We start from the raw sequence: 27,077 nt of genomic DNA, 5'->3' as shown, positions 1-27,077 counted from the left end.
GGTCCCTACCCAACAGTGGGCTTACAGTCTGGAGGAGGCATCCAGCGGAAAGCCGTGACTACTGGCTTTAAGCTCCACGTTGTTTCCCTCCTGTTTTTCCACCCTCCAATCCCACCACACCCCTGCTCGCACTCTAACTCCTCCCAAGCCAACCCACTCGCTCGTCCTCGTTCTCCCTCCACAAAACTCCTCTTGGCCCTGTATCAATCAATCAATCAATCAATCGTATTTATTGAGCGCTTACTATGTGCAGAGCACTGTACTAAGCGCTTGGGAAGCACAAATTGGCAACATATAGAGACAGTCCCTACCCAACAGTGGGCTCACAGTCTAGAAGGGGGAGACAGAGAACAAAACCAAACATACTAACAAAATAAAATAAATAGAATAGATATGTACAAGTTAAATAAATAAATAGAGTAATAAATCTGTACAAACATATATACATATATACAGGTGCTGTGGGGAAGGGAAGGAGGTAAGAAGGGGGGATGGAGAGGGGGATGGGGGGAGAGGAAGGAAGGGGCTCAGTCTGGGAAGGCCTCTTGGAGGAGGTGAGCTCTCAGCAGGGCCTTGAAGGGAGGAAGAGATATATATATGAGATGTATATATGTTCGTATATATTTATTACTCTATTTATTTTACTTGTACATCTCTATTCTATTTTATTTTGTTAATATGTTTGATTTTGTTCTCTGTCTCCCCCTTCTAGACTGTGAGCCCGCTGTTGGGTAGGGACCGTCCCTATGTGTTGCCAACTTGTATTTCCCAAGCACTTAGTACAGTGCTCTGCATCATCATCATCATCATCAATCGTATTTATTGAGCGCTTACTGTGTGCAGAGCAGCTAGGGCAGCGTTTCGCACAGAGTAGGCCCTCAGTAAATACTCCCGGCTGAGGGATACCCACTTTGGACCTCCATCCCTCCCTGCGCTGCCACTGTGGGGGCTCCATGCTGAGCCACCAGTGCTTAGCACATAGTAAGCGCTTAACAAATGCCGTCATTATCATTATTACCCCCGGAACGGTCACCGGTCACGACCAGCGGGCAGCCAGTCCCGTCCAGCTCCCGCATGTGACTGCCCCATCCCTGGGCGGGGGTGGGTGGGAAGAGGGTGAGTTATCCCCCATTCCAATGGTTGCAGGCCCGGAGCTGGCTGGGGGGTCATTTGGTTGCCAACTTGTACTTCCCAAGCGCTTAGTACAGTGCTCTGCACACAGGAAGCGCTCAGTAAATACGATTGATTGATTTCGTCCATCCCTCTGCCTCAAGGCACAGTCATCCCGGAACGCTGCCAGTCTCCTGGTCAATCTGGGGAATCATCAAGGAGAAAATGAGATGATGATGATAATAATGGTATTTGTTAAGCGCTTACTATGTGCCAAGCGCTGTTCTAAGGGGAATCAGAATCCCAGAATCAAGAAACAGCGTGGCTTAGTGGATAAAGCACAGGCCCGGGAGCCAGAAGGACCTGGGTTCTAATCCCGGCTCTGTCGTACGTCTGCTGTGTGATCTTGGGCAAGTCACTCCACTTCTTCTAGGCCTCATGACCTCATCTGTAAAATGGGGATTAATAATTAATAATAATAATAACGATGGTATTAGTTAAGCGCTTACTATGTGCAAAGCACTGTTCTAAGCGCTAGGGTGATACAAGGTGATCAGGTTGTCCCTCGTGGGGCTCACAGCCTTAATCCCCATTTGACAGAAGAGTGTGAGCCCCAAAGGAGGCAGGGACTATGTCCCACCTGATTTACTCTATTTATTTATCAAATTTGTACATATTTATTCTAATTATTTTATTTTGTTAATATGTTTTGTTCTCTGTCTTTCCCTTCTAGACTGTGAGCCCACTGTTGGGTAGGGACGGTCTCTATATGTTGACAACGTGTACTTCCCAAATGCTTAGTACAGTGCTCTGCACACAGTAAGCACTCAATAAATATGATTGAATGAATTAACTTGTATCTACCCCAGTGCTTAAAACAGTGCTTGGCACATAGTAAGCGCAGAACAAGTACCATAATAATAATAATAATAATGATGATAATAATATAATAATAATAATTATTATTATAGCATTTCTTCAGGCCGGGATGGAATTTTAGTTGCCGGTCGGAGGAGCCGAGAGTTTGGGCTCTCTTTATTCGTCCCCTACCTGTTCCCCTCCTCCAGCTCCTCCCTCTAGACTGGAAGCTCGCTGCGGGCAGGGAATGTATCTGCTATACGCATGTCAGCTGTGTGACTCTGGGCAATCAGTCGTATTTATTGAGCGCTTACTGTGTGCAAAGCACTGTACTAAGCGCTTGGGAAGTCCAAGTTGGCAACATATAGAGACGGTCCCTACCCAACAGTGGGCTCACAGTCTAAAAGACTGTCACTTGACTTCTCTGTGCCTCAGTTCCCTCCTCTGTAAAATGGGGATTAAGACTGTGAGCCCCATGTGGGACAGCCTGATCATCTTGCATCCCCCCTCAGCACTTAGAACAGTGCTTGGCACATAGTAAGCGCTTAACAAATATCATCATCATAGGGTACTGTATAGAGAAGCAACATGATGTAGTGGGAAGAGCATGGGCTTGAGAGTCAGAGGACCTGGGTTTTCTTGTCAGCTGTGTGACCTTGGGCAAGCCACTTCACTTCTCTATGCCTCGGTGACCCCCTCTGTAAAATGGGGATTAAAAGCGTGAGTCCCACATGGGACAACCTGATTACCTTGTATCCAAGAACAGCGCTTGGCACATAGGAAGCACTTAACAAATACCGTTATTGTTATTATTATTATTATTACTACTCTTTCAAGGGCTTAGTACAGTGCCCTGCACCAAGAAAGAGCTCAGTAAATACAGCTGACTGACCGACTCCCTCCCCCAAACCTCAGCCCGAGGTGGAGCCACTGCAAGAGATGATCCCAGAGAGGGAAATGGAGTCACCCTTGTACATTCGGCCTTTTCCCCCGGCCTTGGTGTCAGAGGAGCGACCCCAGCACCTTTGAGCTACACGTTCTGTTTCATTCAATCGTATTTATTCATTCATTCATTCATTCAGTCGTATTTATTGAGTGCTTACTGTGTGCAGAGCACTGGACTAAGCACTTGGGAAGTCCAAGTTGGCAACATCTAGAGACGGTCCCTACCTGACAGCGGGCTCACAGTCTAGAAGGGGGAGACAGCAAAACAGAACATATTAACAAAATAAAATAAATAGTAAATATGTACAAGTAAAATAAATTGAGCTTTCAGCTATAATAATACTAATGATGGTATTTGTTCATTCATTCATTCAATCGTATTTATTGAGCGCTTACTGTGTGCAGAGCACTGGACTAAGCACTTGGGAAGTCCAAGTTGGCAACATCTAGAGACGGTCCCTACCTGACAGCGGGCTCACAGTCTAGAAGGGGGAGACAGACAGCAAAACAGAACATATTAACAAAATAAAATAAATAGTAAATATGTACAAGTAAAATAAATAGAGCTTTCAGCTATAATAATACTAATGATGGTATTTGTTCATTCATTCAATCGTATTTATTGAGTGCTTACTGTGTGCAGAGCACTGGACTAAGCGCTTGGGAAGTCCAAGTTGGCAACATCTAGAGACGGTCCCTACCCGACAGCGGGCTCACAGTCTAGAAGGGGGAGGCAGACAACAAAACCAAACATATTAACAAAATAAAATAAATACTAAATATGTACAAGTAAAATAAATTGAGCTTTCAGCTGAGCGCTTACTGTGTGCAGAGCACTGTACCAAGCACTTGGGAAGTCCAAGTTGGCAACATCTAGAGACGGTCCCTACCCAACAGTGGGCTCACAGTCTAGAAGGGGGAGACAGAGAACAAAACATTAACAACATAAAATAAATAGAAATAAATATGTACAAATAAAATAAATAGAGTAATAAATACATACAAACATATATACATATATACAGGTGCTGTGGGGAGGGGAAAGAGGTAAGGTGCGGGGGATGGAGAGGGGGTGGATGGTTCTGTTTCTTTTCAAATGGGGTAGATGGCAGGGGCTAACAGAGTCCAGCCTCGGCCTCCTCCGCCTGGGACTTTGCTCAACTTTTTGCCAACTTGCACTTCCCAAGCGCTTAGTACAGTGCTCTGCACACAGTAAGCGCTCAATAAATGCGATTGATGATGATGATGGCTCACGCACAACTAGTCAATCCACAGTATTAAGCACTTACTGTAATAATAATAGTAATAATTACAGTATTTAAGTGCTTACTACCTGCCAAGCACTGTCCTAAACCCTGGGGTAGGTACAAGGTCATCAGGTTGTCCCACATGGGGCTCGCAGCCTTCATCCCCATTTTACAGATGAGGTCACCAAGGCACAGAGAAGTGACGTGATTTGTCCAGGGTCACACAGCAGACCAGGGGCGGAGCCGGGATTAGAACCCACGCCCTCTGACTCCCAAGCCTGTATTCTTGCCACTAGGCCTGGCTGCTTCCCTACTGTACTAAGCGCTGGGGAGAGTACAATGCAACAGAATCAGCAGCCGCGTTCCCTGCCTGGAATGAGCTTGATCATCATCATCAATCGTATTTATTGAGCGCTTACTGTGTGCAGAGCACTGTACTAAGCGCTTGGGAAGTCCAAGTTGGCAACATATAGAGACGGTCCCTACCCAACAGCGGGCTCCCAGTCTAAAAGGGGGAGACAGAGAACAAGAACCAAACATACTAACAAAATAAAATAAATAGAATAGATATGTACAAGTAAGATAAATAAATAAATAGAGTAACAAACATGTACAAACATATATACATATATACAGGTGCTGTGGGGAAGGGAAGGAGGTAAGATGGGGGGGATGGAACTGAGCCTGGCATTCCCAGGAGCCGGCGTGCCCGGTGCCCCGACCCCGCTGCCGGGAGCATTGCATCCCAAACTGATTGATTTATTTATTTTTAATGGCATTTGCTCGGCACTTACTATGTGCCGGGCCCTGTACTAAGCGCTGGGGTGGATAGAAGCAAATCGGAAGGAGGGTTGGGGAGTGACGTAGGACTATCGAAGCTCGGCTCCCCCAAATCCTGCACCCTCTGGGGTCTCAACCTCCCCTCCCCAAGCCTCCGGTTTCCCTGGGGATCTGTAAATCCAGATGAAGCTAATCTGCGCTTAAATATAAAACAATAATCATAGTCGTGGTATTTATCATCATCATCAATCGTATTTATTGAGCGCTTACTGTGTGCAGAGCACTGTACTAAGCGCTGTTCTTACTATGTGCCAGGAACTGTACTAAGCACTGGGGTGAATCCAAGCTAATCAGATTGGACACAGTCCCCGTCCCCCATGGGGCTCACGGTCGTCATCCCCATTTTACAGCTGAGGGGACTGAGGCCCCGAGGAGTGAAGTGGCCTGCCCAGGGTCACCCAGCGCTCAGTACAGTGTTCTGCGCACTGTAAGTGTTCAGTAAAGAATAATAATTTTGGTATTTGTTAAGCGCTTACTATGTGCAAAGCACTGTTCTAAGCGCTGGGGAGGATACAAGACGATCAGGTTGTCCCATGTGAGGCTCACAATCTTAGTCCCCATTTTCCAGATGAGGTAACTGAGGCTCAGAGAAGTGAAGTGACTTGCCCAAAGCCACACAGCTGACAGCTGGCAGAGCCGGGATTTGAACCCATGACCTCTGACTCCAAAGCCCGGGATCTTTCCGCCGAGCCACTCTGGAAAGAAGCAGCGGGGCTTAGTGGGAAAAGCACGGGCTTGGGAGCCAGAGGTTCTAATCCTGCCTCCACCACTTGTCAGCTGTGTGACTTTGGGCAAGTCACTTCATGTCTCTGGGCCTCAGTTCCCTCATCTGTAAAATGGGGATTAAGACTGTGAGCCCCAGGTGGGACAACCCGATTACGCGGTATCTACCCCAGCGCTTGGAGCGACGCTTGGCACAAAGTAAGCGCTTAACCAGTACCATCATTATTATCATCATCATGATTATTGTTATTATTATAAAGATGATTGAATGAATGAAGCGGCGGAGATGGGCGTTGGCCGGGTCCCCTCGGCTCCTCCGAGAGTCCGGGGAAGGGGCCGCTCGCTGTGGCTCGGCGGGGCTCGGCTTGGCATCCGTCCGTCCGCGGGGCATCGGAAGCGAGCGCGGGGGGGGCCGGGCGGGCGGTCGCGCTCGCGGTGCTAACGTCCGGCTCTGTGGTGTTGCAGAGGAATGCAGGCAGTAGTTCCGATGGAACGGAAGATTCCGATTTCTCTACAGATCTCGAGCACACGGACAGCTCGGAGAGCGACGGGGCGTCCCGGCGGTCGGCCCGCGTGACCCGCTCCTCAGCCCGGCTCAGCCAGAGCTCTCAAGGTGACCGGCCCCCTTTCCCCCTCCCCGCTACCTTCCTTCTTTTCCCCCCAAATCACCTCTCAGGGGTCAGGGGCTGGTTGGGGGTGGGTGGGGAGGAGCCTCGGGCCTCGTGAGGGGACTCAGCTGGTCCAGGGGCCGCTTAGAGTCCATCCATCATCATCAGTCGTATTTATCGAGCGCTTACTGTGTGCAGAGCACTGGACTAAGCGCTTGGGAAGTCCAAGTTGGCAACGTATAGAGACGGTCCCTACCCGACAGTGGGCTCACAGTCTAAAACAGTCGCCGCTGGCCACGTCGTATCTCGGCCTCCGGCAGCTCGGTTAGGCCTGGGGCTTGCCGGGGACTGGCAGAAGCCCTCCCTGGATGCCAGCTGCCCGGCGGACGTCTTTAGGGGACCTGGAGGCCGGGAGTCAGTAGCCGGCTTCAACCAGGGCTGGTGGCTTTCAATCATCAATCAATCAATCGTATTTATTGAGCGCTTATTATGTGCAGAGCACTGTACTAAGCGCTTGGGAAGTACAAATTGGCATCACATAGAGACAGTCCCTACCCAGCAGTGGGCTCACAGTCTAAAAGGGGGAGACAGAGAACAGAACCAAACATACCAACAAAATAAAATAAGTAGGATAGAAATGTACAGGCAAAATAAATAAGTAAATAAATAAATAGAGTAATAAATATGTACAACCGTATATACATATATACAGGTGCTGTGGGGAAGGGAAGGAGGTAAGACGGGGGGATGGAGAGGGGGACGAGGGGGAGAGGAAAGAAGGGGCTCAGTCTGGGAAGGCCTCCTGGAGGAGGTGAGCTCTCAGCAGGGCCTTGAAGGGAGGAAGAGAGCTAGCTTGGCGGATGGGCAGAGGGAGGGCATTCCAGGCCTGGGGGATGACGTGGGCCGGGGCAGAAAGCTTTCCGCACCGGCGGCAGAAAGCCGGGGCGGTGGCCCCTCTGAGCCGGGCACCCGGCCGGGCCCTGGGCAAAGCCAGTCACCCTGGTGGGGGGGTGAGAAGGAGAGGCTGAGGGGCGGCCAACGCCCCGTGCAGTGGGCACGTGTGCCCGGCGGGCAAGTGAACCTGCTGGCCACCAGGCTAACAAGCCACCCTACAGGAGGATCTCGGGCCAGGGCGTAGGTGGGCCCGGTCACGGTATCCGGCGGTGTGTTCGTGGCCACGGTCGCCACCGCCCAGAGTCCAGGGCAGGGGATGGGTAGCGCTCCCCTGCCAGGGGAGAGCGTGCCACTGGGCTAGGAAGCTCCTACGGGGCCGCTGCAGCGGGTGGGGGTGACCCAAAGTGGAGCCAAACCCCAGGTGCCCACCCCTTGGGGGGCCACAGGAGCCGGGCGCCAGACCGCAGTTTCCTGGCCCCGCTGGGCTCTCCCCTTCATCCCCCCCCCACACACCTTCCCCGACGGCCCCAGTGATCGGGGGTGGGGTGGCATCGTGCCGGTGGCGATGCCGTCTCTGACCCGCTGTCGCCCCGAACCAGATTCCAGCCCCGTGCGGACCCTGCAGGCCTTCGGCTCGGAGGAGCCGGCCTACTCCACCCGCCGGGTGACCCGCAGCCAGCAGCAGCCCGCCCCGGTCACCCCCAAAAAGTACCCGCTCCGCCAGACGCGCTCGTCCGGCTCTGAGACCGAGCAGGTGGTGGACTTCTCCGACAGAGGTGAGGTGGGACGCTGGGGGCCGGACCCGGGCTGGGCGGTCTGGGCTCATTGAGGGGGCCGGCCAGAGGGCAGACAAATAATAATAATGATAGTAACGGTATTTGTTAAGCGCTTAGTATGCTCCAAGCACTGTTCTAAGCGCTGGGGTAGATCCAAGGTCATCAGCTTGTCCCGCGTGGGGCTCACAGTCTTCATCCCCGTTTTCAGATGAGGGAACTGAGGCCCAGAGAAGTGAAGCGACTTGCCCAAGGTCACCCAGCAGACAAGTAGCGGAGTCACTCAGTCAATCAATCATATTTATTGAGCGCTTACTGTGTGCAGAGCACTGTACTAAGCGCTTTGGAAGTACAAGTTGGCAACACATAGAGACGGTCCCTACCCAACAGTGGGATCACAGTCTAGAAGGAGGAGATGGACAACAAAGCAAAACGTATTAACAAAATAAAATAAATAGAATAGATAGGTACAAGTTAAGTAAATAGAGTAATATTTATTATCCAGTTGGACAATATAATTGTCCGAGGTCACACTGCAGGCATAGGGCAGATCTGGGTTTAGAACCTGGGTCTTCTGACTCCCAGCCCCATAATAATAATAATAATAATAATAATAATAATAATAATGGCATTTGTTAAGCACTCACTATGTGCAAAGCACTGGGGAGGTCCAAGGTGATCGGGTTGTCTCACAGGGGGCTCACAGTCTTAATCCTCATTTTACAGAGGAGGTAACTGAGACCCAGAGAAGTTAAGTGACTTGCCTAAAGTCACACAGCTGACAAGTGGCGGAGCCTGGATTTGAACCAGTCAGGATTAGAACCCATGACCTCTGAGTCCCAAGCCCGGGCCCCTTTCCACCAAGCCACGCTGCTTCACATCCCCCCCCTCAACAGCAGATCTGGGGGGGGTCGGTTTGGCCCCACGAAGACACTTGGGATGTTGGGCTACCACCCCCGCCCTCCACCCCCATCTCCAGGCCGAGCTCTGGGCCCAGAATTACCTTGGGGCTCTCCAGCCTCATTCATTCATTTATTCATTCAATCAATCACATTTATTGAGAACTTACTGTGTGCAGAGCACTGTAGTAAGCGCTCGGGAAAGTACAATACAACAATAAACTGTGACAGTCCCTGCCCACAGCGAGCTCACAGTTTTGGCGGGGGAGACAGACGTCAGTTCCATGGTATTGATTGAGCACTTCCTCCGTGCAGAGCACTGTACTAAGCGCTCGGGGGAGTACAGTACAGCAATAAACAGACACATTCCGGGCCCACAGTGAGGTCGGGGGCCGGCCAAGATCGGGAAGCTGTCCCCCCTCTCCCTCCCACTGGAGTTGGTTGGGAGAGGCACCCCGCCTCGGGCCGGCAGAACCGATGCCCACGTCTTGTACCCTGTGGGTACTTCCCTGGGGAGCGTGGCTTAGTGGAATGAGCCCGGGCTTGGGAGTCGGAGGATGTGGGTTCTAATCCTGCCTCCGCCACCTGTCTGCCGTGTGACCTTGGGCGAGTGACTTCACTTCTCTGTGCCTCAGTTCCCTCATCTGTAGAATGGGGATTCAAAGTGTGAGCCCCAAGTGGGGCGACCTGACGACCTTGTATCTACCCCAGTGCTTAGAACAGTGCTTAGTACATAGTAAGCGTTTAACAAATATCATCATTATTATTATTATTATGAGGCCCCGTGGGTGGGGAGTACAGGCAGCTCCTCGTTCACTGGGGAATTAAAAAAACATTTTTTACATGATATTTGTTAAGCGCTTGCTATGTGCCGGGCACTGTCCTAAGCACAGGGGTGGAATAATTATGGTATTTGTTAAGCACTTACTATGTGCCAGGCACTGTCCTAAGCACAGGGGTGGAATAATTATGGTATTTGTTAAGCACTTACTATGTACCAGGCACTAATCTAAGCTCTGGAGTAAATACAAGATAATTGGGTAGGAACCAGTCCCTGTCCCCACGTCGGGCTCACAGTCCTCATCCCCATTTTACGGATGAGGGAACTGAAGCCCAGAGAAGTGACGTGACTTGCCCGAGGTCACACAGCAGGCGACTGGGGCAGAGCCGGGATTAGAACCCATGACCTTCTGACTCTCAGGTGCGGGCTTTATCCAGTACAGTGCTCTGCACATAGTAAGCGCTCAATAAATACGATTGATGATCAGGCCGAGCCGCTTCTCATTGAAAGCCCCTCGTGGCCCGCAGTCAATTTGTACTTCCCAAGCGCTTAGTACAGTGCTCTGCACATAGTAAGCGCTCAATAAATACGATTGATTGATTGATTGATTGATTCCTGGCCCCGTAAGGACCACGATGAGCTGCGGGCTGCCTGAGGCAGAGGGGTGGCATCCATTCACTCAGTCACTCATATTTATTGAGAAACAAATTTACTGCGAGAAGCAGCGTGGCTTAGCGGAAAGAGCCCGGGCTTGGGAGTCAGAGGCCATGGGTTCTAATCCCGGCCCCACCACTTGTCTGCTGTGCGACTTTGGTCACGTTACTTCTCTGTGCCTCAGTTGCCTCATCGGTAAAATGGGGATTAAAAGCGTGAGCCCCACGTGGGACAACCTGATAACCTTGTATCTCCCCCAACGCTAAGAACCGTGCTTGGCACGTAGTAAGTGTTTAGCAAAAACCATCATTATTATTATTATTGAGCGCTTACTGTGTGCAAAGCACTGTGCTGAGCACTTGGGAGAGGACAGTATAGCACCGGGCAGGCGCATTCCTGCCCACAGTGAGCTCCCAGTCTAGAGGGGGAGACAGATAGTAATATAAATAAATAAATTACAGGTGCATACACGTGTGCTGTGGGAATGGGCAGGAGGATGAATGAAGGAGTGACGTGGAAGGGAGAGGGCGAAGAGGAGAGGAGGGCGCAGGAAGGGAAGGCTTCCTGGAGGAGATGGGCCTTCAGTAAGGTTTTGAAGTGGGAAGGGCAAGTATCTGTCTGTCCTTCGATTGGGGAGGGTGATGGGGATCCCCTGTGGTACGAGGAATCAATCGATCAATAGTATTAAGCATTCACTGTGTGCAGAACACTGTACTGAGCATCTGTGAGAGTTGAACGCAGCTGTTTTGACAGTTTTCACCTGTATATATGTTTGTACATATTTATGACTCTATTTTACTTGTACATATCTATTCTATTTATTTTATTTTGTTAGTATGTTTGGTTTTGTTCTCCGTCTCCCCGTTTTAGACTGTGAGCCCGCGGTTGGGTAGGGACTGTCTCTAGATGTTGCCAACTTGGACTTCCCAAGCGCTTCGTACAGTGCTCTGCAATCAATCAATCAATCGTATTTATTGAGCGCTTACTGTGTGCAGAGCACTGTACTAAGCGCTTGGGAAGGACAAGTTGGCAACGTATAGAGACAGCCCCTACCCAACAGTGGGCACACAGTAAGCGGTCAATAAATACGATTGATTGATTGATTGATGTTCCCTGCCCTCCAAGAATTCTCAGTTGGGCCGCCCGCCCGCTCGCTGGAGGGGGCTCAGCCTTTCTCGGGGGCGGCCCGCAGCCCAGACGGACGGCCCCCGGGGAGACGGGCCGCCGAGACCCCTCGGGAGAGGCCGCCTGGACTGTCAGCGCCTCGCGGGCAGGGGCCGGGTCCGTCGTACCGCGGTGCCGGCCTCTCCCGAGCGCTTGGTCCGGTGCCCCGCGCCGGGTCGGCGCCCAGTAAATACGATCGGGGGGGACTGACCGCTGGCTCGATCGCGCAGACACCAAGAATGCGGCCGACCACGACGAGTCCCCGCCGCGCACGCCCACCGGCAACGCGCCCTCGTCCGAGTCGGACATCGACATCTCCAGCCCCAACGTGTCGCACGACGAGAGCGTCGCCAAGGACCTCTCCCTGAAGGACTCGGGCAGCGACCTCTCTCACCGGCCCAAGCGCCGCCGCTTCCACGAGAGCTACAACTTCAACATGAAGTGCCCGACGCCCGGCTGCAATTCCCTGGGTGAGGACTCCCCCCGGCCCCCTGCCCACCTCCACGGTCACCGAAGACCCCCCAACGCCCAGGGGATTGCCAATAACCGGCGGGCGGGCGGCTTTGGGGAGTTGGTTGGCGTGTTCGTGTATGGCATTCGTTCAGCGCTTACTATAATAATAATAATGATGATGGCATTTATTATTATTATTATTATTATTATTATTATTATTATTATCGGGATTGAGAATGTGAGCCCCACAAGGGACAGGGACTGTGTCCAAACTGATTAACTCTCATCTCCCCCAGCAGTGCTCGGCACATAGTAAGTGCCTAACAAGCAGCATGGCTCAGTGGCTTTGGAGTCAGAGGTCATGGGTTCAAATCCTGGCTCTGCCAATAGCCAGCCGTGTGACTTCGGGCAAGTCACTTCACTTCTCCGGGCCTCAGTTCCCTCATCTGTCAAATGGGGATGAAGACTGTGAGCCCCCCACGTGGGACAACCTCATCACCTTGTAACCTCCCCAGAGCTTAGAACAGTGCTTTGCACATAGTAAGTGCCTAACAAGCAGCATGGCTCAGTGGAAAAACCACGGGCTTTGGAGTCAGAGGTCATGGGTTCAGATCCTGGCTCTGCCAATAGCCAGCCGTGTGACTTTGGGCAAGTCACTTCACTTCTCTGGGCCTCAGTTCCCTCATCTGTGAAATGGGGATTAAGACTGTGAGCTCCACTTGGGGCAGGGACCGTGTCCAACCTGATTAGCTCGGATCTACCCCAGCGCTTCGAACGGTGCCTGGCACAAAATAATCGCCGAACAAACACCATTATCAGCAAACGTGTCTCCTGGCTCTATCGTTCATTCATTCAGTCACATTTATTGAGTGCAGAGCACTGTACTAAGCGCTTGGAAAGTACAGCTTAGAACAGTGCCTGGCACAAAGTAATCGCCTAACAAACACCATTATCAGCAAACGTGTCTCCTGGCTCTATCATTCATTCAGTCAGTCATATTTGTTGAGTGCAGAGCACTGTACTAAGCGCCTGGAAAGTACAGCTTGGCTCTGTCGTATCGTACTCTGCCAAGCGCCAAGTCCAGTGCCCCGCACACAGTTCGCGCGCTCAACTAATAGCAGCGATGCCAACATGGACCGATGGATGCAGCGTGGCTCAGTGGAAAGAGCCCGGGCTTTGGAGTCGGGGGTCATGGGTTCGGATCCCGGCTCTGCCAGTTGTCATCTGTGGGACTTGGGGCAAGTCACTTCACTTCTCTGGGCCTCAGTTCCCTCATCCGTAAAATGAGGATGAAGACTGTGAGCCCCCCGTGGGACAACCTGATCACCTTGTAACCTCCCCAGCACTTAGAACAGTGCTTTGCCCATAGTAAGTGCTTAATAAATGCCATTAAAAAAAAAAAAGTCACTTAACTTCTCTGGGCCTCAGTTCCCTCATCTGTAAAATGGGGATGAAGACTGGGAGCCCCTCCCCGTGGGACAACCTGTTCTCCTTGCAATCTCCCCAGCGCTTAGTACAGTGCTTTGCACATAGTAAGCGCTTAATAAATGCCATCATTATTCTTATTATTATTGACGGGGGCGTTTTTTGTTTTTTTTTTCTCCCCAGGGCACCTCACCGGGAAGCATGAGAGGCACTTCTCCATCTCCGGGTGCCCCCTCTACCACAACCTGTCTGCCGACGAGTGCAAGGTGGGTGTGCGGGGGTCTGGGAAGCTCTCACCCCCGTCCCGTGTTGGGTAGCCCTCCTCCCCCCAAACGGACGGAGTTCACTTAAGGCCTTGCGGCAGCCCGGGCTCCAGGCTCCCGATGGCAGCGGGCCGCTCCCAGGGGTCCCTCCTTGATCATCATCAATCGTATTTATTGAGCGCTTACTATGTGCAGAGCACTGTACTAAGCGCTTGGGAAGTACAAATTGGCAACATATAGAGACAGTCCCTACCCAACAGTGGGCTTTCCGCCCTCCGTATCTCTGGAGATCTTTCCCGCCCCCTCCTCTCCTCCCGGTCCTTTCCCCCCGCCCTCCCTGGGCTCCCCGGCCATTTCCTGCATCCCGGCCGGACGTCTGGCTTTCTTTTTTCCTTTTTAGAGAAGCAGCGTGGCTCAGTGGAAAGAGCCCGGGCTTTGGAGACAGAGGTCATGGGTTCAAATCCCGGCTCCGCCACTTGTCAGCTTGTCAGCTGTGACTTGCCCAAAGTCACTTCATTTCTCGGGGCCTCAGTTACCTCATCTGTAAAATTCATTTTCATTCATTCAGTCGTATTTATGGAGCGCTTACTGGGTGCAGAGCACTGTACTAAGCGCTTCGGAAGTGCAAGTTAGCAACATGTAGAGATGGTCCCTACCCAGCAGCGGGCTCACAGTCTAGAGGCCTAAAATGGGCTAAAATGGGGATGAAGACTGTGAGCCCCCCATGAGACTACCTGATCACCTTGTAACCTCCCCAGTGCTTAGAACAGTTCTTTGCACATTGCAAGCGCTTAATAAATTCCATTATTATTATTTTTCCCAAACTCCCGGGAGACTGGGCTGGCTGCCGGCCTCGTGGTCCTTGGGGTCTCCCCCCAGGAAGGGTCTGGGCTTAAGGTTTGCATTGGGGTGGGGTGCCAGGGGCTCAGTCTTGCCGTGGGTCCTGGGGGCGTCCACGCAGGTGAGGGCCCAGAGCCGGGACAAACAGATCGAGGAAAGGATGCTGTCCCACCGGCAAGACGACAACAACCGGCACGCGACCAGGCACCAGGTAGGAGGCCAGGCAGTCTGGCGCCTAGGCCCTCGGTCTTCACACCTTCACAACGTCGCCAAAATCCGCCCTTTCCTCTCCATCCAAACTGCTACCGCGTTAATACGAGCGCTCATCCTCTCCTGCCCAGATGACTTCATCAGTCTCCTCGCTAACTTCCGAGCGTCCTGCCTCTCCCCACTCCAGTTCACACTGCACTCCGCTGCCCGGATCATTTTTCAACAAAAGCGTACAGGACTTTCATTCATTCCTTCAGTCGTATTTATTGAGCCCTTACTGTGTGCAGAGCACTGTACTAAGCACTTGGGAAGTACAAGTTGGCAACATATAGAGACGGTCCCTACCCAGCAGTCTAGAAGGGGAAGGGGGAGACAGACAACAAAACAAAACATATTAACAAAATAATAACAGGACCTGTCACCCCGCGCCTCAGAAAACTCCAGTGGTTGCCCAGCAGTGGGCTAACAGTCTAGAAGGGGGAGACAGACAACAAAACAAAACATATTAACAAAATAATAACAGGGTATGTCACCCCGCGCCTCAGAAAACTCCAGTGGTTGCCCAACAGTGGGCTCACAGTCTAGAAGGCGGAGACAGACAACAAAATAAAACGTATTAACAAAATAATAACAGGGCCTGTCACCCCGCGCCTCAGAAAACTCCAGTGGTTGCCCATCCACCTCCACATCAAACAAACACTCCTCACCATTAGCATTAAAGCCCTCTATCACCTTGTCCCTTCCTACCTCACCTCACTACTCTCCTTCTACAACCCAGCCCACGCACTTTGCTCCTCTGGTGCCGCTAACCTTCTCACTGGGCCTCACTCTTGCCTGTCATCATCATCATCATCAATCGTATTTATTGAGCGCTTACTGTGTGCAGAGCACTGTACTAAGCGCTTGGGAAGTACAGATTGGCAACACCAACCCCTTGCCCACATCCTGCCTCTGGCCTAGAACACCCTCCCTCTTCAGATCCAACAGACACTGACTCCCCGCCTCCTTCAAAGCCTTATCGAAGGCCCATCTCCTCCAAGAGGCCTTCCCTGACTACGCCCTCCTTTCCTCTTCTCCCTTTCCGTTCTGCATCGCCCTGATTTTCCCCCGTGGTTCTTCCCCCTTTCCAGCCCCACAGCACTTAGGTACATATCCGTGGTTTAGTGGAAAGAACACGGGCTTGGGAGTCTGAGGTCGTGGGCTCTAATCCTGCCTCTGCCGCTTATCAGCTCTGAGACTTAGGGCAAGTCACTTAACATCTCTGGGCCCCAGTGACCTCATCTGTAAAATGGGGATGAAGACTGTGAGCCCCACGTGGGACAACCTGATTACCTTGTATCTTCCCCAGCGTTTAGAACAGTGCTGGCACATAGTAAGTGCTTAAAACCAGTGCTTAAAACCAGCACTTGGAACAGTGCTTGGCACTTAAAACCAGCGCTTAGAACAGTGCTTAAAACCAGCACTTAGAGCAGTGCTTGGCACATAGTAAGCGCTTAAAACAGCGCTTAGAACGGTGCTTGGCACATAGTAAGCGCTTAAAACCAGCACTTAGAGCAGTGCTTGGCACATAGTAAGCTATTAAAACAGTGCTTGGCACATAGTGCTTAACAAATACCATAATAATAATAATAGTAATTATTTGTATTGTCTGTTTCCTCCCTCTAGACTGTAAGCTCATTGTGGGCAGGGAATGGGTCTGTTTATTGCTGTAATTCTCCTTTCCCAAGCACTTAGTACAGTGCTTTGCACACAGTAAGTGCTCAATAAATACGATCAAATGAATGAATGAATCTGATCTGCCCTGCCCTGAGAGGAGGGGTGGCCCCCCCCCCCCCAACAACAATCCCATCCCTGACTGTGGCCATCACCTTTCCCCCGCGGTGCGCCCACCTCCCCCGGTCAGCTTTCTCCTCCCTTTCCTCCGAGGCCCCGACGGAGAGGCAGCTGCGTTACAAGGAGAAAGTGGCCGAGCTCAGGAAGAAAAGGAACTCGGGGCTGAGCAAGGAGCAGAAGGAGAAGTATATGGTAGGTTGGGCTCGCCGGGGGGCCCTACAGAGACCATCACCCCCTTCCCCCCGGCCAGAGGGAGGTCGCTGGACAGGCTGGCCAGCGGCTCCGGGCGTCCCGAGCTCTTGCCGGGCCGGGGCTGACTGAGAGTGGGTTAGGGTCCCGGCCTCTCTTCAAAGAGGGCACCATGGGCTGAGCAGGTGGCGGTCCCGCTGCCGTCCACTCCAGGAGCACAGGCAGACCTTTGGGAGCACCCGCGAGCCCCTCTTGGAGAACCTGACCAGCGAATACGACCTTGACCTTTTCCGGAGGGCACAGGCCCGGGCTTCAGAGGATCTGGTGAGGCCCAGGGCTGTGGGGCGAGTCTGGGGAGGCCTAGGGAGGCGGGCGGGCCGGGGGCCGCCCCGGTGGTTTTCGGCTTTGTCCCCCCCAGGGCCCCAGAGGTGCCAAATACGATCTGCTGGGCTTCTCCTTTCGTTCCTCTTGGGGATGGAGGGGAGGTCTCCCGGGATTAAGGAACGGAGGCGGCCGGGTGGACCACGCCATTGGCTGGGGAGCGAGAACGGTTCCCGCTGCCCCAGGGGCGGGGGGATGGTTGTGGGCCGGGCCAGCCCGCCCCCGCCACCCTCCCCCAAACGCTCCGTTCCCTCGCGCCGCCAGGAGAAGCTCCGCCTACAGGGCCAGATCACAGAGGGCAGCAACATGATCAAGACGATCGCCTTTGGCCGCTACGAGCTGGACACTTGGTACCACTCGCCCTACCCCGAGGAGTACGCCCGCCTCGGCCGCCTCTACATGTGCGAGTTCTGCCTCAAGTACATGAAAAGTCAGACCATCCTCCGCCGGCACATGGTGAGCCGCCGCCTCGGGGCCCCTCGGGCGGGGGGCAGGGGACGAGGGCGAAGGGGGCCGGAGAGCCCCCCAGGTAGCCCAGGATGCCGGCCTCCTCTTTGGCAAACCCGTCAGAACCGGGCCCGAGGCCCAACGTGGCCGGACCTTTTTCCCGCCGGCTCCTGGCTCATTTCTACTGCCCCCTTCTAGGGGTTTGCATCCATCCATTCATTCATTCGTTCGTTCAGTTATAATAATGATGGCATTTGTTAAGCGCTTACTGTATGCAGAGCGCTGTTCTCAGCTCTGGGTGGGATACAAGGTGATCAAGTTGTCCCACGTGGGGCTCACAGTCTTCATCCCCATTTTACAGATGAGGTAACTGAGGCTTAGAGAAGTTAAGTGATTTGCCCAAGGTCACACAGCAGACGTGGCGGAGTCAGGATTCGAACCCTTGACCTCCGACTCCCAAGCCCGTGCTCTTTCCACTGAGCCACGCTTCTTCTCAGTTGTATTTATTGAGCGCTTACTGGGTGCAGAGCAGTGTAGTAAGTGCTTGGGAGAGGACAATACAACAAGCAGTCACATTCCCTACCCTCGATGAATATAAATAAATAAATTATGGACATGTTCGTAAGTGCAGTGGGGCTTGCAGCATGGCCCAGTGGCAAGAGCACAGTCCTGGGAGCCAAAAAGACCTGGGTTCCAGTCCAGGCGCCGCCACGTGTCTGCCGTGTGTGACCTTAGGCAAGTCACTTGACTTCTCTGGGCCTCAGTTCTCTCCTCCATAAAATGGGGATGAAGACTGAGCCCCATGTTCGTTCATTCATTCATTCATTCATTCATTTGTATTTATTGAGCGCTTACTGTGTGCAGAGCACTGTACTAAGCGCTTGGGAAGTCCAAGTTGGCAACATATAGAGACGGTCCCTACCCAACAACGGGCTCACAGTCTAGAAGGGGGAGACAGACAACAAAACAAAACACGTGGACAGGTGTCAAGTCGTCAGAACAAATAGAGCTAGATGCACATCGTTAACAAAATCAATAGAAGAGTAAATATGTACAAGTAAAATAGCGTGTCCAACCTGATTAGCTTGTATCTACCCCAGTGCTTAGTACAGTGCCTGGCACATAGTAAGTGCTTAACAAATACCATCATTATTAACTATTACTGTTCCTTTCAGGGACACCTCTCCGGATGGCGGTAACTGGGATGTGGGTGGGGCTTGCTGTGGTAGCACCCTCTCCCGGGGCCAGGGAGCCCCCCAGCAGCACTGCCCACCACCCCCATCTCTAAAACGGGGTCTTGGGGTACACCCTGGCCCAACGGGCAGGCAGCGGGAGGGGCAGGGGGAGGAAGAAAAGTCTGGCTTGCCCCCAGGTTTAGTCCGCCGGGGGAGGAGCGGCCATGGGGCCGGCAAGAACCACCGGGCCACCCGGCTGGTCCTCGATGTGACCTGCTGCCCAGCCATCGGTGAATAACGGCATTTATTAACGGCAAAGTACTGTTCTAAGCGCTGGGGAGGTGACAAGGTGATGAGGTTGTCCCACGGGGGGGCTCACAGTTTTCATCCCCACTATACAGATGAGGTAACTGAGGCACAGAGAAGTTAAGGGACTTGCTCAAAGTCACACAGCTAAGTGGCGGAGTCGGGATTTGAACCCATGACTTCTGATTCCAAAGCCCGGGCTCTTTCTACTGAGCCTGCGAAGGGCACAAGCGCCCCTCTGCTGGGTCGAATGAGTCTCCCGAGGCAGGAAGCGTCCCCTCTCCCTCTTCCTCTCCTCCTCGCTCTGCTGACCCTGACGACTTCCCCCCCGGAAACACGCTAAGAGCCGGGAGGGGTCCCCAGAGGAGGTGCCCCCCGTCCTGAAGCCATTGTGCCTCCCTCGCAGGCCAAGTGCGTGTGGAAACACCCCCCCGGAGACGAGATCTACCGCAAGGGCTCCATTTCCGTGTTCGAGGTGGACGGGAAGAAGAACAAGGTGCCCGGGGTGGGGTGGCGGAGGCGGGGGGCGGAGCGGGGAGGGGGAAAGGGAGCGGGCCCGCTGAACCCTGCTCCTGCCTCTCCAGATCTACTGCCAGAACCTGTGCCTGCTGGCCAAGCTCTTCCTGGACCACAAGACGCTCTATTACGACGTGGAGCCCTTCCTCTTCTACGTCATGACGGAAGCGGACAACACTGGCTGCCATCTGATTGGCTACTTTTCCAAGGTCGGCGACCACGGGGCCGCGAGGGCGCATCAGAGGGGGAGCCCCAGCCTGGGACCACCTCTAGGTGCTAGCCCCACTGGGAGGTGGAGTGGCCAGGGGCTTGGGTGGGAGGGCACCGGCGAGGGAGATGGAGCAGCCGGGGGGCCAGGCGCGCTTCGGAGGTGTGGGCGAAGGGTGAACCGGGCCGGGGGCGGGCATCCAGACGGGGGCAGAGACTTGGGTGGCTACAGAGCGGCGGCATCGGCTGTGGCCCCGGAAACCCCACGAGCCCCACCGCCGGCCAGCGAGGGTGAGCTAGCCGAGTGGGGGTGGCTTTGAGGTTCAGCCAATCGTGTTTATTGAGCGCTTTCCCTGAGCAGAGCACTGTGCTAAACGCTGAGGAGGGTAATAATAATAATAATCATGACAGCATTTGTTAAGCACTTACTATGTGCCAAGCACCGGGGGGATACAAAGTGATTAGGTTGTCCCACCTGGGGCTCACAGTCTTAATCCCCATTTGACAGATGAGGGAACTGGGGCTCAGAGAAGTTAAGTGACTTGCCCAAGGTCACACAGCTGACAGGTGGTGGAGCCGGGATTCGAACCCATGACCTTTGACTCCAAAGCCCGGGCTCTTTCCATGGAGCCACGGTACGGTAGAACAGCCACATTCTCTGCCCACAACGAGCTTACAGTCTAGAGGGAGAGCCAGACATTAATATCAGTAAATAAATGACAGCTGTGGACTTCCCCCTTTTAGACTGTGAGCCCACTGTTGGGTAGGGACTGTCTCTATATGTTGCCAACTTGTACTTCCCAAGCGCTTAGTCCAGTGCTCTGCACACAGTAAGCGCTCAATAAATACGATTGATTGATTCAGTGCTGTGGGGCTGAATCAATAAATAAATGACAGCTGTGGACTTCAGTGCTGTGGGGCTGAGGCGAGGATGAATAAAGAGAGCAAGGCAGGGCGACACAGAAGGGAGAGGGAGGAAAGGAGAGGAGGGCTTAGGGAAGGCCTCTAGGAAGAGTTGGGCATTCAGTCAGGCTTTAAGAGGGTGGGAGAGGAATTGTCAGTCAGATAGGGAGAGGGAGGGTATTCCAGGCCGGAGACGGGACGTGGGCGAGGGGTCGGTGGCGAGATGGTTGAGATTGAGGTACAGTGAGATGGTGGGCATTAGAAGAGTGATGTGTGGGGGCTGGGTTGGAGTAGGAGAGTAGTGAGGTGGGATAGGAGGGGGCAAGGGCACTGACTGCTTTAAAGCCAGTCTTGAGGAGTGTCTGATGCGGAGGTGGGTAGGCAACCCCTGGAGGCTCTTGAGGAAAGGGGAAACACGGCCTGAGCATTTCTGTAGAAAAATGATCCGGGCAGGAGCGCAAAGTACGGACTGGAGGGGGGAGAGGCAGGAGGCTGGGAGGTCAGCAAGGAGGTTGAGTCATCCCAGGCAATCTATAGTAGTGACTGAGGCGCCCAGTGGGTGCGGAGCACCGTTCTAAGCACTTGGGAGAGTCCAAAAGCACTAGTGGACACAGTCCCCGTCCTTAAGGTGCTGACAGTCTACCGTGTGCGGATCTCTGTGCTAAACGCTTCAGAGAGTTCAGTAGAGTTAGTGGACACGACCCCGTCCTCGGTGAGCTAAGAGACCGAGGGGGAAGACGGACGCCGAAGTAAGTTCCTGGGGGTGGAAGCGTCAAGAGGACGTCAGATGTTCTTCTAACGGCTTCTGGGGAGCGCGAGGACCGGGTCATCCGGGGCTGCGTCAGCGCCGAGGGGCAGGCGGGGATCCAGGCCCGGCGGGGGGAGCCTGGCCCTGACTCCTCCTCTTCCTCGGTGTGGCTTTCAGGAGAAGAACTCCTTCCTTAACTACAATGTATCCTGCATCCTGACCATGCCCCAGTACATGAGGCAGGGCTACGGCAAAATGCTCATCGACTTCAGTGAGTGGCTGAGGGGCGGAGGGTGGGCTCGGGCGGGCCGGGGGAGAGGCCGGGGGGCAGGTTTCACAGCTGCAAATGGAGCCCATCTGGGCTCCCGTTAGTCCCGGGCCCCGCTCTCGAGGAGCCCCTAGATGCTGTTGGTTCTGCCCAGGGGAAGGGGTAGAGGGGCAGGGTAGGGGGGTGGGGGGGGTCTCCATCCATCTGCATGGAGAGGGGGATCTAGGGGAGGGTGTGCCCATCCGTCCATCCTTCTGCCCCTTGCCAAGGCCTGTCCTAAGGAAACTCATTCATTCAATCATATTTGAGCGCTTATTAATGATGGCATTTATTAAGCGCTTACTATGTGCAAAGCAGTGGTCTAAGCGCTGGGGAGGTTACAAGGTGATCAAGTTGTCCCACGGGGGGCTCACAGTCATCATCCCCATTTTACAGGTGAGGCAACTGAGGCTCCGAGAAGTTAAGTGACTTGCCCAAGGTCACACAGCAGACGTGTGGCAGAGTCGGGATTGTTGTGCTTATTGTGTGCAGAGCACTGTACTGAGCACTTGGAAAGTACAATTTGGCAACAAATAGGGACAATCTTTACCCAACAGCGGGCTCACATCTAGAAGGGGGAGACAGACAACAGAACAAGTAGGCGGGCATCAACAGCATCAGGAGAAACAGCATGGCCTAGGAGATAGAACCTAAGCCCGGGAGTCAGAAGGACCCGAGTTCTAATCGCGGCTCCTCCACTTGTCTGCTCGGTGACACTGGGCAAGTCACCTCACTTCTTTGGGCCTTAATTTCCTCATCTGTAAAATGGGGATTAGGACTGTGAACCCCATGGGGGACATGGACTATGTCCAACCTGATGAGCTTGTATCCACCCGGTGCTTAGCACAGTGCCTGGCACAGAGTAAGCACATACAAATATGCCATTTTAAAAAAACAAAACAACCTGCAGGCGCTCTGAACCCTGTTGGAGGAGACAGTGTCCATGTCCTTTGTCGTGAAGAGCAGCCTGTCGCTTCTGGTCTCGTGGGTCTCCCCCTTTTAGACTGTGAGCCCACTGTTGGGTAGGGACTGTCTCTATATGTTGCCAATTTGTACTTCCCAAGCGCTTAGTACAGTGCTCTGCTCACAGTAAGCACTCAATAAATGCGATTGATGATGATGATGGGTGACCCGGGACCAGTGAAAGGGCTGGGTCAGTGGACTAGGTGACCCCAACCCCAGGGCCACCGGGCTGGTAAAGACTCCGTTTTCCAGTTCTGTCCGGAAGAGTTGGCTTTCATGGAAGATGATGGTTCAATTCAATTCAATCCTATTTATTGAGCACTTACCGTGTGCCGAGCATTTCATTCATTCAGTCGTATTTATTGAGCGCTTACTGTGTGCAGAGCGCTATACTCAGCCCTTGGAAAGTTCAGTTCAGCAGGAGACAATCCCTGTCCACCACAGGTTTACAGTCTAGAAGCGGGGACACAGACATCAAAACTAGTGAACAGGCATCAATATTAGTAGTATTCTAGATCTATAAATATGTACATAAGTGCTGTGGGGTGAGGGACGGGCAAAGGGAGCGAGTCGAGGTGATGCGGAGGGGAGGGGGAGCTGAGGAGAAGGAGGCTTAGTCTGGGAAGGCCTCCTGGAGGAGGTGCGCCTTCAGTAGGGCTTTGAAGGGGGGGGAAAGAGTGATTGTGGATGACAGTGTTGGTCCCCAGGCGGAGGCAGCGGCATCCCTTGGCATTGGCTGAATCTGCCCACCTGGCAGGACCAGGCAGGACAGAGGGCCCCCGTGGCAGCATCCTGTCCTCCCCAGCCCCCGTTGAGAGCTCACCACCTCCAGGAAGCCTTCCCAGACTGAGCCCCCCCTTTCCTGTGCTCCCCCTCCCCTCCCCATCACCCCGATTCCCTCCCTCTACCCCCTTCCCCACCCCACGGCACTTGTGTATATTTGTACATATTTATTATTCTATTTAATTAATTAATGATGCGTATATAAGAGAAGCAGCGTGGCTCAGTGGAAAGAGCCCGGGCTTTGGCGTCAGAGGTCATGGGTTCAAATCCCGGCTCCGCCAATAGTCAGCTGGGTGACGTTGGACAAGTCGCTTCACTTCTCTGGGCCTCAGTTCCCTCATCTGTAAAATGGGGATGAAGACTGTGAGCCCCCCCCCGTGGGACAACCTGATCACCTTGTAACCTCCCCAGCGCTTAGAACAGTGCTTTGCACATAGTAAGCGCTTAATAAATGCTATCATTATTATTATCTGTAATTCTATATCTATTTTGGTGGTATTGTCACCTGTCTACTTGTTTTGTTGTCTGTCTCCCCCTTCTAGACTGTGAACCCAACGTTGGGTAGGGACTGTCACTATCTGTTGCCAAGCTGTACTTTCCAAGCGCTTAGTCCAGTGCCTTGCACTCAGTAAATCTGCCAGCTAGCCAATCTGCCCATCCGCCAAGCTAGCTCTCTTCCTCCCTTCAAGGCCCTACTGAGAGCTCACCTCCTCCAGGAGGCCTTTCCAGACTGAGCCCCTTCCTTCCTCTCCCCCTCGTCCCCCCTCCACCCCCCATCTTACCTCCTTCCCTTCCCCACAGCACCTGTATATATGGTTGTACATATTTGTTACTCTATTTATTAATTTTACTTGTACATATCTATTCTATTTATTTTATTTTGTTAGTATGTTTGGTTTTGTTCTCTGTCTCCCCCTTTTAGACTGTGAGCCCCACTGTTGGGTAGGGACTGTCTCTATATGTCGCCAACTTGGACTTCCCAAGCGCTTAGTACAGTGCTCTGCACACAGTAAGCGCTCAATAAATACGATTGATGATGATGATAAATACGACTGAATGAATGAATGAATGAATGAATGAGCGGCCCCTCAGGCAGCCCCGCTTCTGTCAAACCATCCCCGCCAGCCGAGCGGTATTCCATGCCGCCTTGCAGGGTGGGACGGACAGACGGATGGGCCCTCCCTCCTCTACCCCTTCGGGGTCCCCCACTCTCTGCCCCGGCCCACTGAAGAGGGGCCCGCGTGACTGCGGATCTCCCGGCAGGCTACCTGCTGTCCAAGGTGGAGGAGAAGGTGGGCTCCCCCGAGCGCCCGCTGTCCGACCTGGGCCTCATCAGCTACCGCAGCTACTGGAAGGAGGTGCTCCTGCGCTACCTGCACAACTTCCAGGGGAAAGAGATCTCCATCAAAGGTGGGCCCCGGCCGGCGGGAGGACGGGGGGACGGACGGGTGGACACCGGGGGGGCGAGGGCCGCCATCGCCGCCACGTCGGTCACCCACCGCTGGGCCCCGGCCGCTTTACAGAGATCAGTCAGGAGACGGCGGTCAACCCCGTGGACATCGTCAGCACCCTGCAGGCCCTGCAGATGCTCAAGTACTGGAAGGGAAAGCACCTGGTCCTGAAGAGACAGGTGAGACGTGGGCAACGTCAGGGGCGCAGGGGCGGGGAGGGCTCAGCTCGGCTACCCGGACTCCCTCCCGGACCGGTCAAGGCCCCGAGTCGGGCCCCGGGCTTTGCCGCTCGTGGACCGGACCCAGGTAGCCAGGCCTGGATGGGCAGAAGGCCCCCCTGAGAGAGCGGATCCCCAAGGTGGGCTGGGGGTTTCTTCACACCCACCCCGGGGTCGTTTCCCTCCCCGCACCAGGACCTGATCGACGAGTGGATAGCCAAAGAGGCAAAGAGGTCCAGCACCAACAAGACCATGGATCCCAGCTGTTTGAAGTGGAGCCCGCCCAAGGGGACCTAAGGGGGAACCCCATTCCCCAGCCTTCCCGGAGCCAGTAAACCCCACCAGTAGAAAGTACCTAGGGGGTCCGTCTGTCCGCCCGCCCGCCCGTCTGTCTGTCCGTCCTACCCGTCGCGACGGGCAGGTCCGGTGCCCCCCAGCCCGGCGGGCTCCGCTCCGGCCCAGCCCCGGGCGGGTGGACACCCGCAGACACTGGTTCTGAGGAACTGTCGTTTCGGCCTCAGTGAGGCTGTTGGGATCGGCTCTGTATCGGACCCACCGGAAACACCCCGCGGCGCCGGCCCGGGGAGCTCTAATCCGGTACCGTACCTGTCCAATCACTGGTTCTGGCCTCGTGTGTCTGCCCCATCCCCACGAGGTCGCGTGGCGCCCTCCGAGCGGTGGCCGGCGCCCCGGTCCGCCCCCGGGCGTGCCGGGCAGAGCTGCCCTCGGGTGGGGGCACCATGCCCCTGGGCCTTAGCGTCTTTGGCCGCACCGTTCGGAGCGGCCCTGCTCCTCTTCCTCCCTCTTCCCCTTTCCCGTTCCCTCCCTCCTCACCCCTGGCCTAGATCCGGCCTCCGCACTGAGCTCTTGCCCTAGAGCCGGGGGGAACGGTTGGCGGCGTCCCTCACCCGGAGGGAGATGGAGGCTGGCAGAGAGTAGAACCGGGCCCGGGGTCCTCGGCCCCAGCTTAGAGCGGCCACCCTGAGGGGGGCTGGGGGCTAGGGCCCCCTTGCAGTCCAGGCCTTTGACGTGTCTGGCCGCCCCCACCCTTTCTTGCGTTGGCTGTGGCCGGCCCCGCTTCCAGGCCGAGGCCAACGTGTGTCCCCCCCACCCGAGGCTGCCCCTGAGCCGTGGGAGCGGAGACGCCCGGAGCCCCTTACCCATCCCTGCCGGTGCTGACCTAGGTCAGCCCGGGGAGCCGGATTGAGGGAGCCGGGGTCGTGTCCGGATGCAGGGGCGCAGCTGAGGCCCCCACCTCTCCGCAGAAGTCCCGGGGACCCCATCTCCCACGGGGTCCTGGGTAGCAGGGACGGGAGCCGCCGAACCCTGGCTCGGGATCCCAATCTAGGGCCCCGTCTGGGGGCTGCCCGGCCCATCTCTCCCTAAGCCGTCACTGAGGGCCGGGGGCTGCGAGCACGCTCCGTAGCCCCTCGGCCCCCTCCCCTCCAACCACGTTCCGCATTGTTTCCCTGTTGAGAAAGCAGCCCCGTGGTGGGGGGGTCTCCCGATGGGTAGAGGCGGGTCTCCCTGATGTGGTAGAATGTGCTGTCCTGTATCTAATAAAGCATGTTCTCTGCTCCCCCCTGCTCCTCCCTGGGTTGTTCCTAAGGCGGGGGCCGCACCAGGGGCTGGTCTGCGGCCCACGCTGTCCGCTCGGGAGCGGGGAGCCCGTCGAGGGGGCAGACAAGAAGGACGGGACCCAGAGGAGACACGGCGTGAGAATCAATCAATTGTATTTATTGAGCGCTTACTGTGTGCAGAGCACTGTACTAAGCGCTTGGGAGGTACAAGATGGCAACCGAGCTGGGTGGAGAGCTCGCCGGGAGACCCCACCCAGCGTGTGCGTTGAAGCAGCAGCCGAGGCGAGCTGGACTGGGCCCCTAAGGCTGTAAACAGCAGCCGGGGTCATCGACCACGTCCAGCCTAGGACTCCCCTCCAACGGCGGATCCAGAGGGCTTGGGC

General features: G+C 54.4%; 1 protein-coding gene across 1 annotated transcript in view; it reads left to right on the top strand.

Annotated features, from left to right (window-relative positions):
* The window catches only part of KAT7 (lysine acetyltransferase 7), a 31,750-nt gene extending 5,057 nt beyond the window's left edge, over nucleotides 1–26,693 (top strand). Inside the window, exons 2-15 of the mRNA XM_038754660.1 lie at nucleotides 6,189–6,336; nucleotides 7,825–8,001; nucleotides 11,727–11,966; nucleotides 13,558–13,640; nucleotides 14,599–14,688; nucleotides 16,614–16,712; nucleotides 16,923–17,033; nucleotides 17,355–17,546; nucleotides 19,425–19,514; nucleotides 19,603–19,743; nucleotides 21,570–21,663; nucleotides 24,709–24,855; nucleotides 24,969–25,075; nucleotides 25,310–26,693. Of these exons, the coding sequence (XP_038610588.1) occupies nucleotides 6,189–6,336; nucleotides 7,825–8,001; nucleotides 11,727–11,966; nucleotides 13,558–13,640; nucleotides 14,599–14,688; nucleotides 16,614–16,712; nucleotides 16,923–17,033; nucleotides 17,355–17,546; nucleotides 19,425–19,514; nucleotides 19,603–19,743; nucleotides 21,570–21,663; nucleotides 24,709–24,855; nucleotides 24,969–25,075; nucleotides 25,310–25,411 (1,821 nt within the window). The 3' untranslated portion in view covers nucleotides 25,412–26,693. The remainder of the gene's footprint in view (nucleotides 1–6,188; nucleotides 6,337–7,824; nucleotides 8,002–11,726; nucleotides 11,967–13,557; nucleotides 13,641–14,598; nucleotides 14,689–16,613; nucleotides 16,713–16,922; nucleotides 17,034–17,354; nucleotides 17,547–19,424; nucleotides 19,515–19,602; nucleotides 19,744–21,569; nucleotides 21,664–24,708; nucleotides 24,856–24,968; nucleotides 25,076–25,309) is intronic.
* Nucleotides 26,694–27,077: the final 384 nt, after the last annotated feature.

This window comes from Tachyglossus aculeatus, chromosome 11, assembly GCF_015852505.1.
Source record: "Tachyglossus aculeatus isolate mTacAcu1 chromosome 11, mTacAcu1.pri, whole genome shotgun sequence".
NCBI lineage: Eukaryota > Metazoa > Chordata > Mammalia > Monotremata > Tachyglossidae > Tachyglossus > Tachyglossus aculeatus.
Note: the sequence above shows the minus strand (reverse complement) of the source record. Positions and strands in the feature narration are given on the sequence as shown.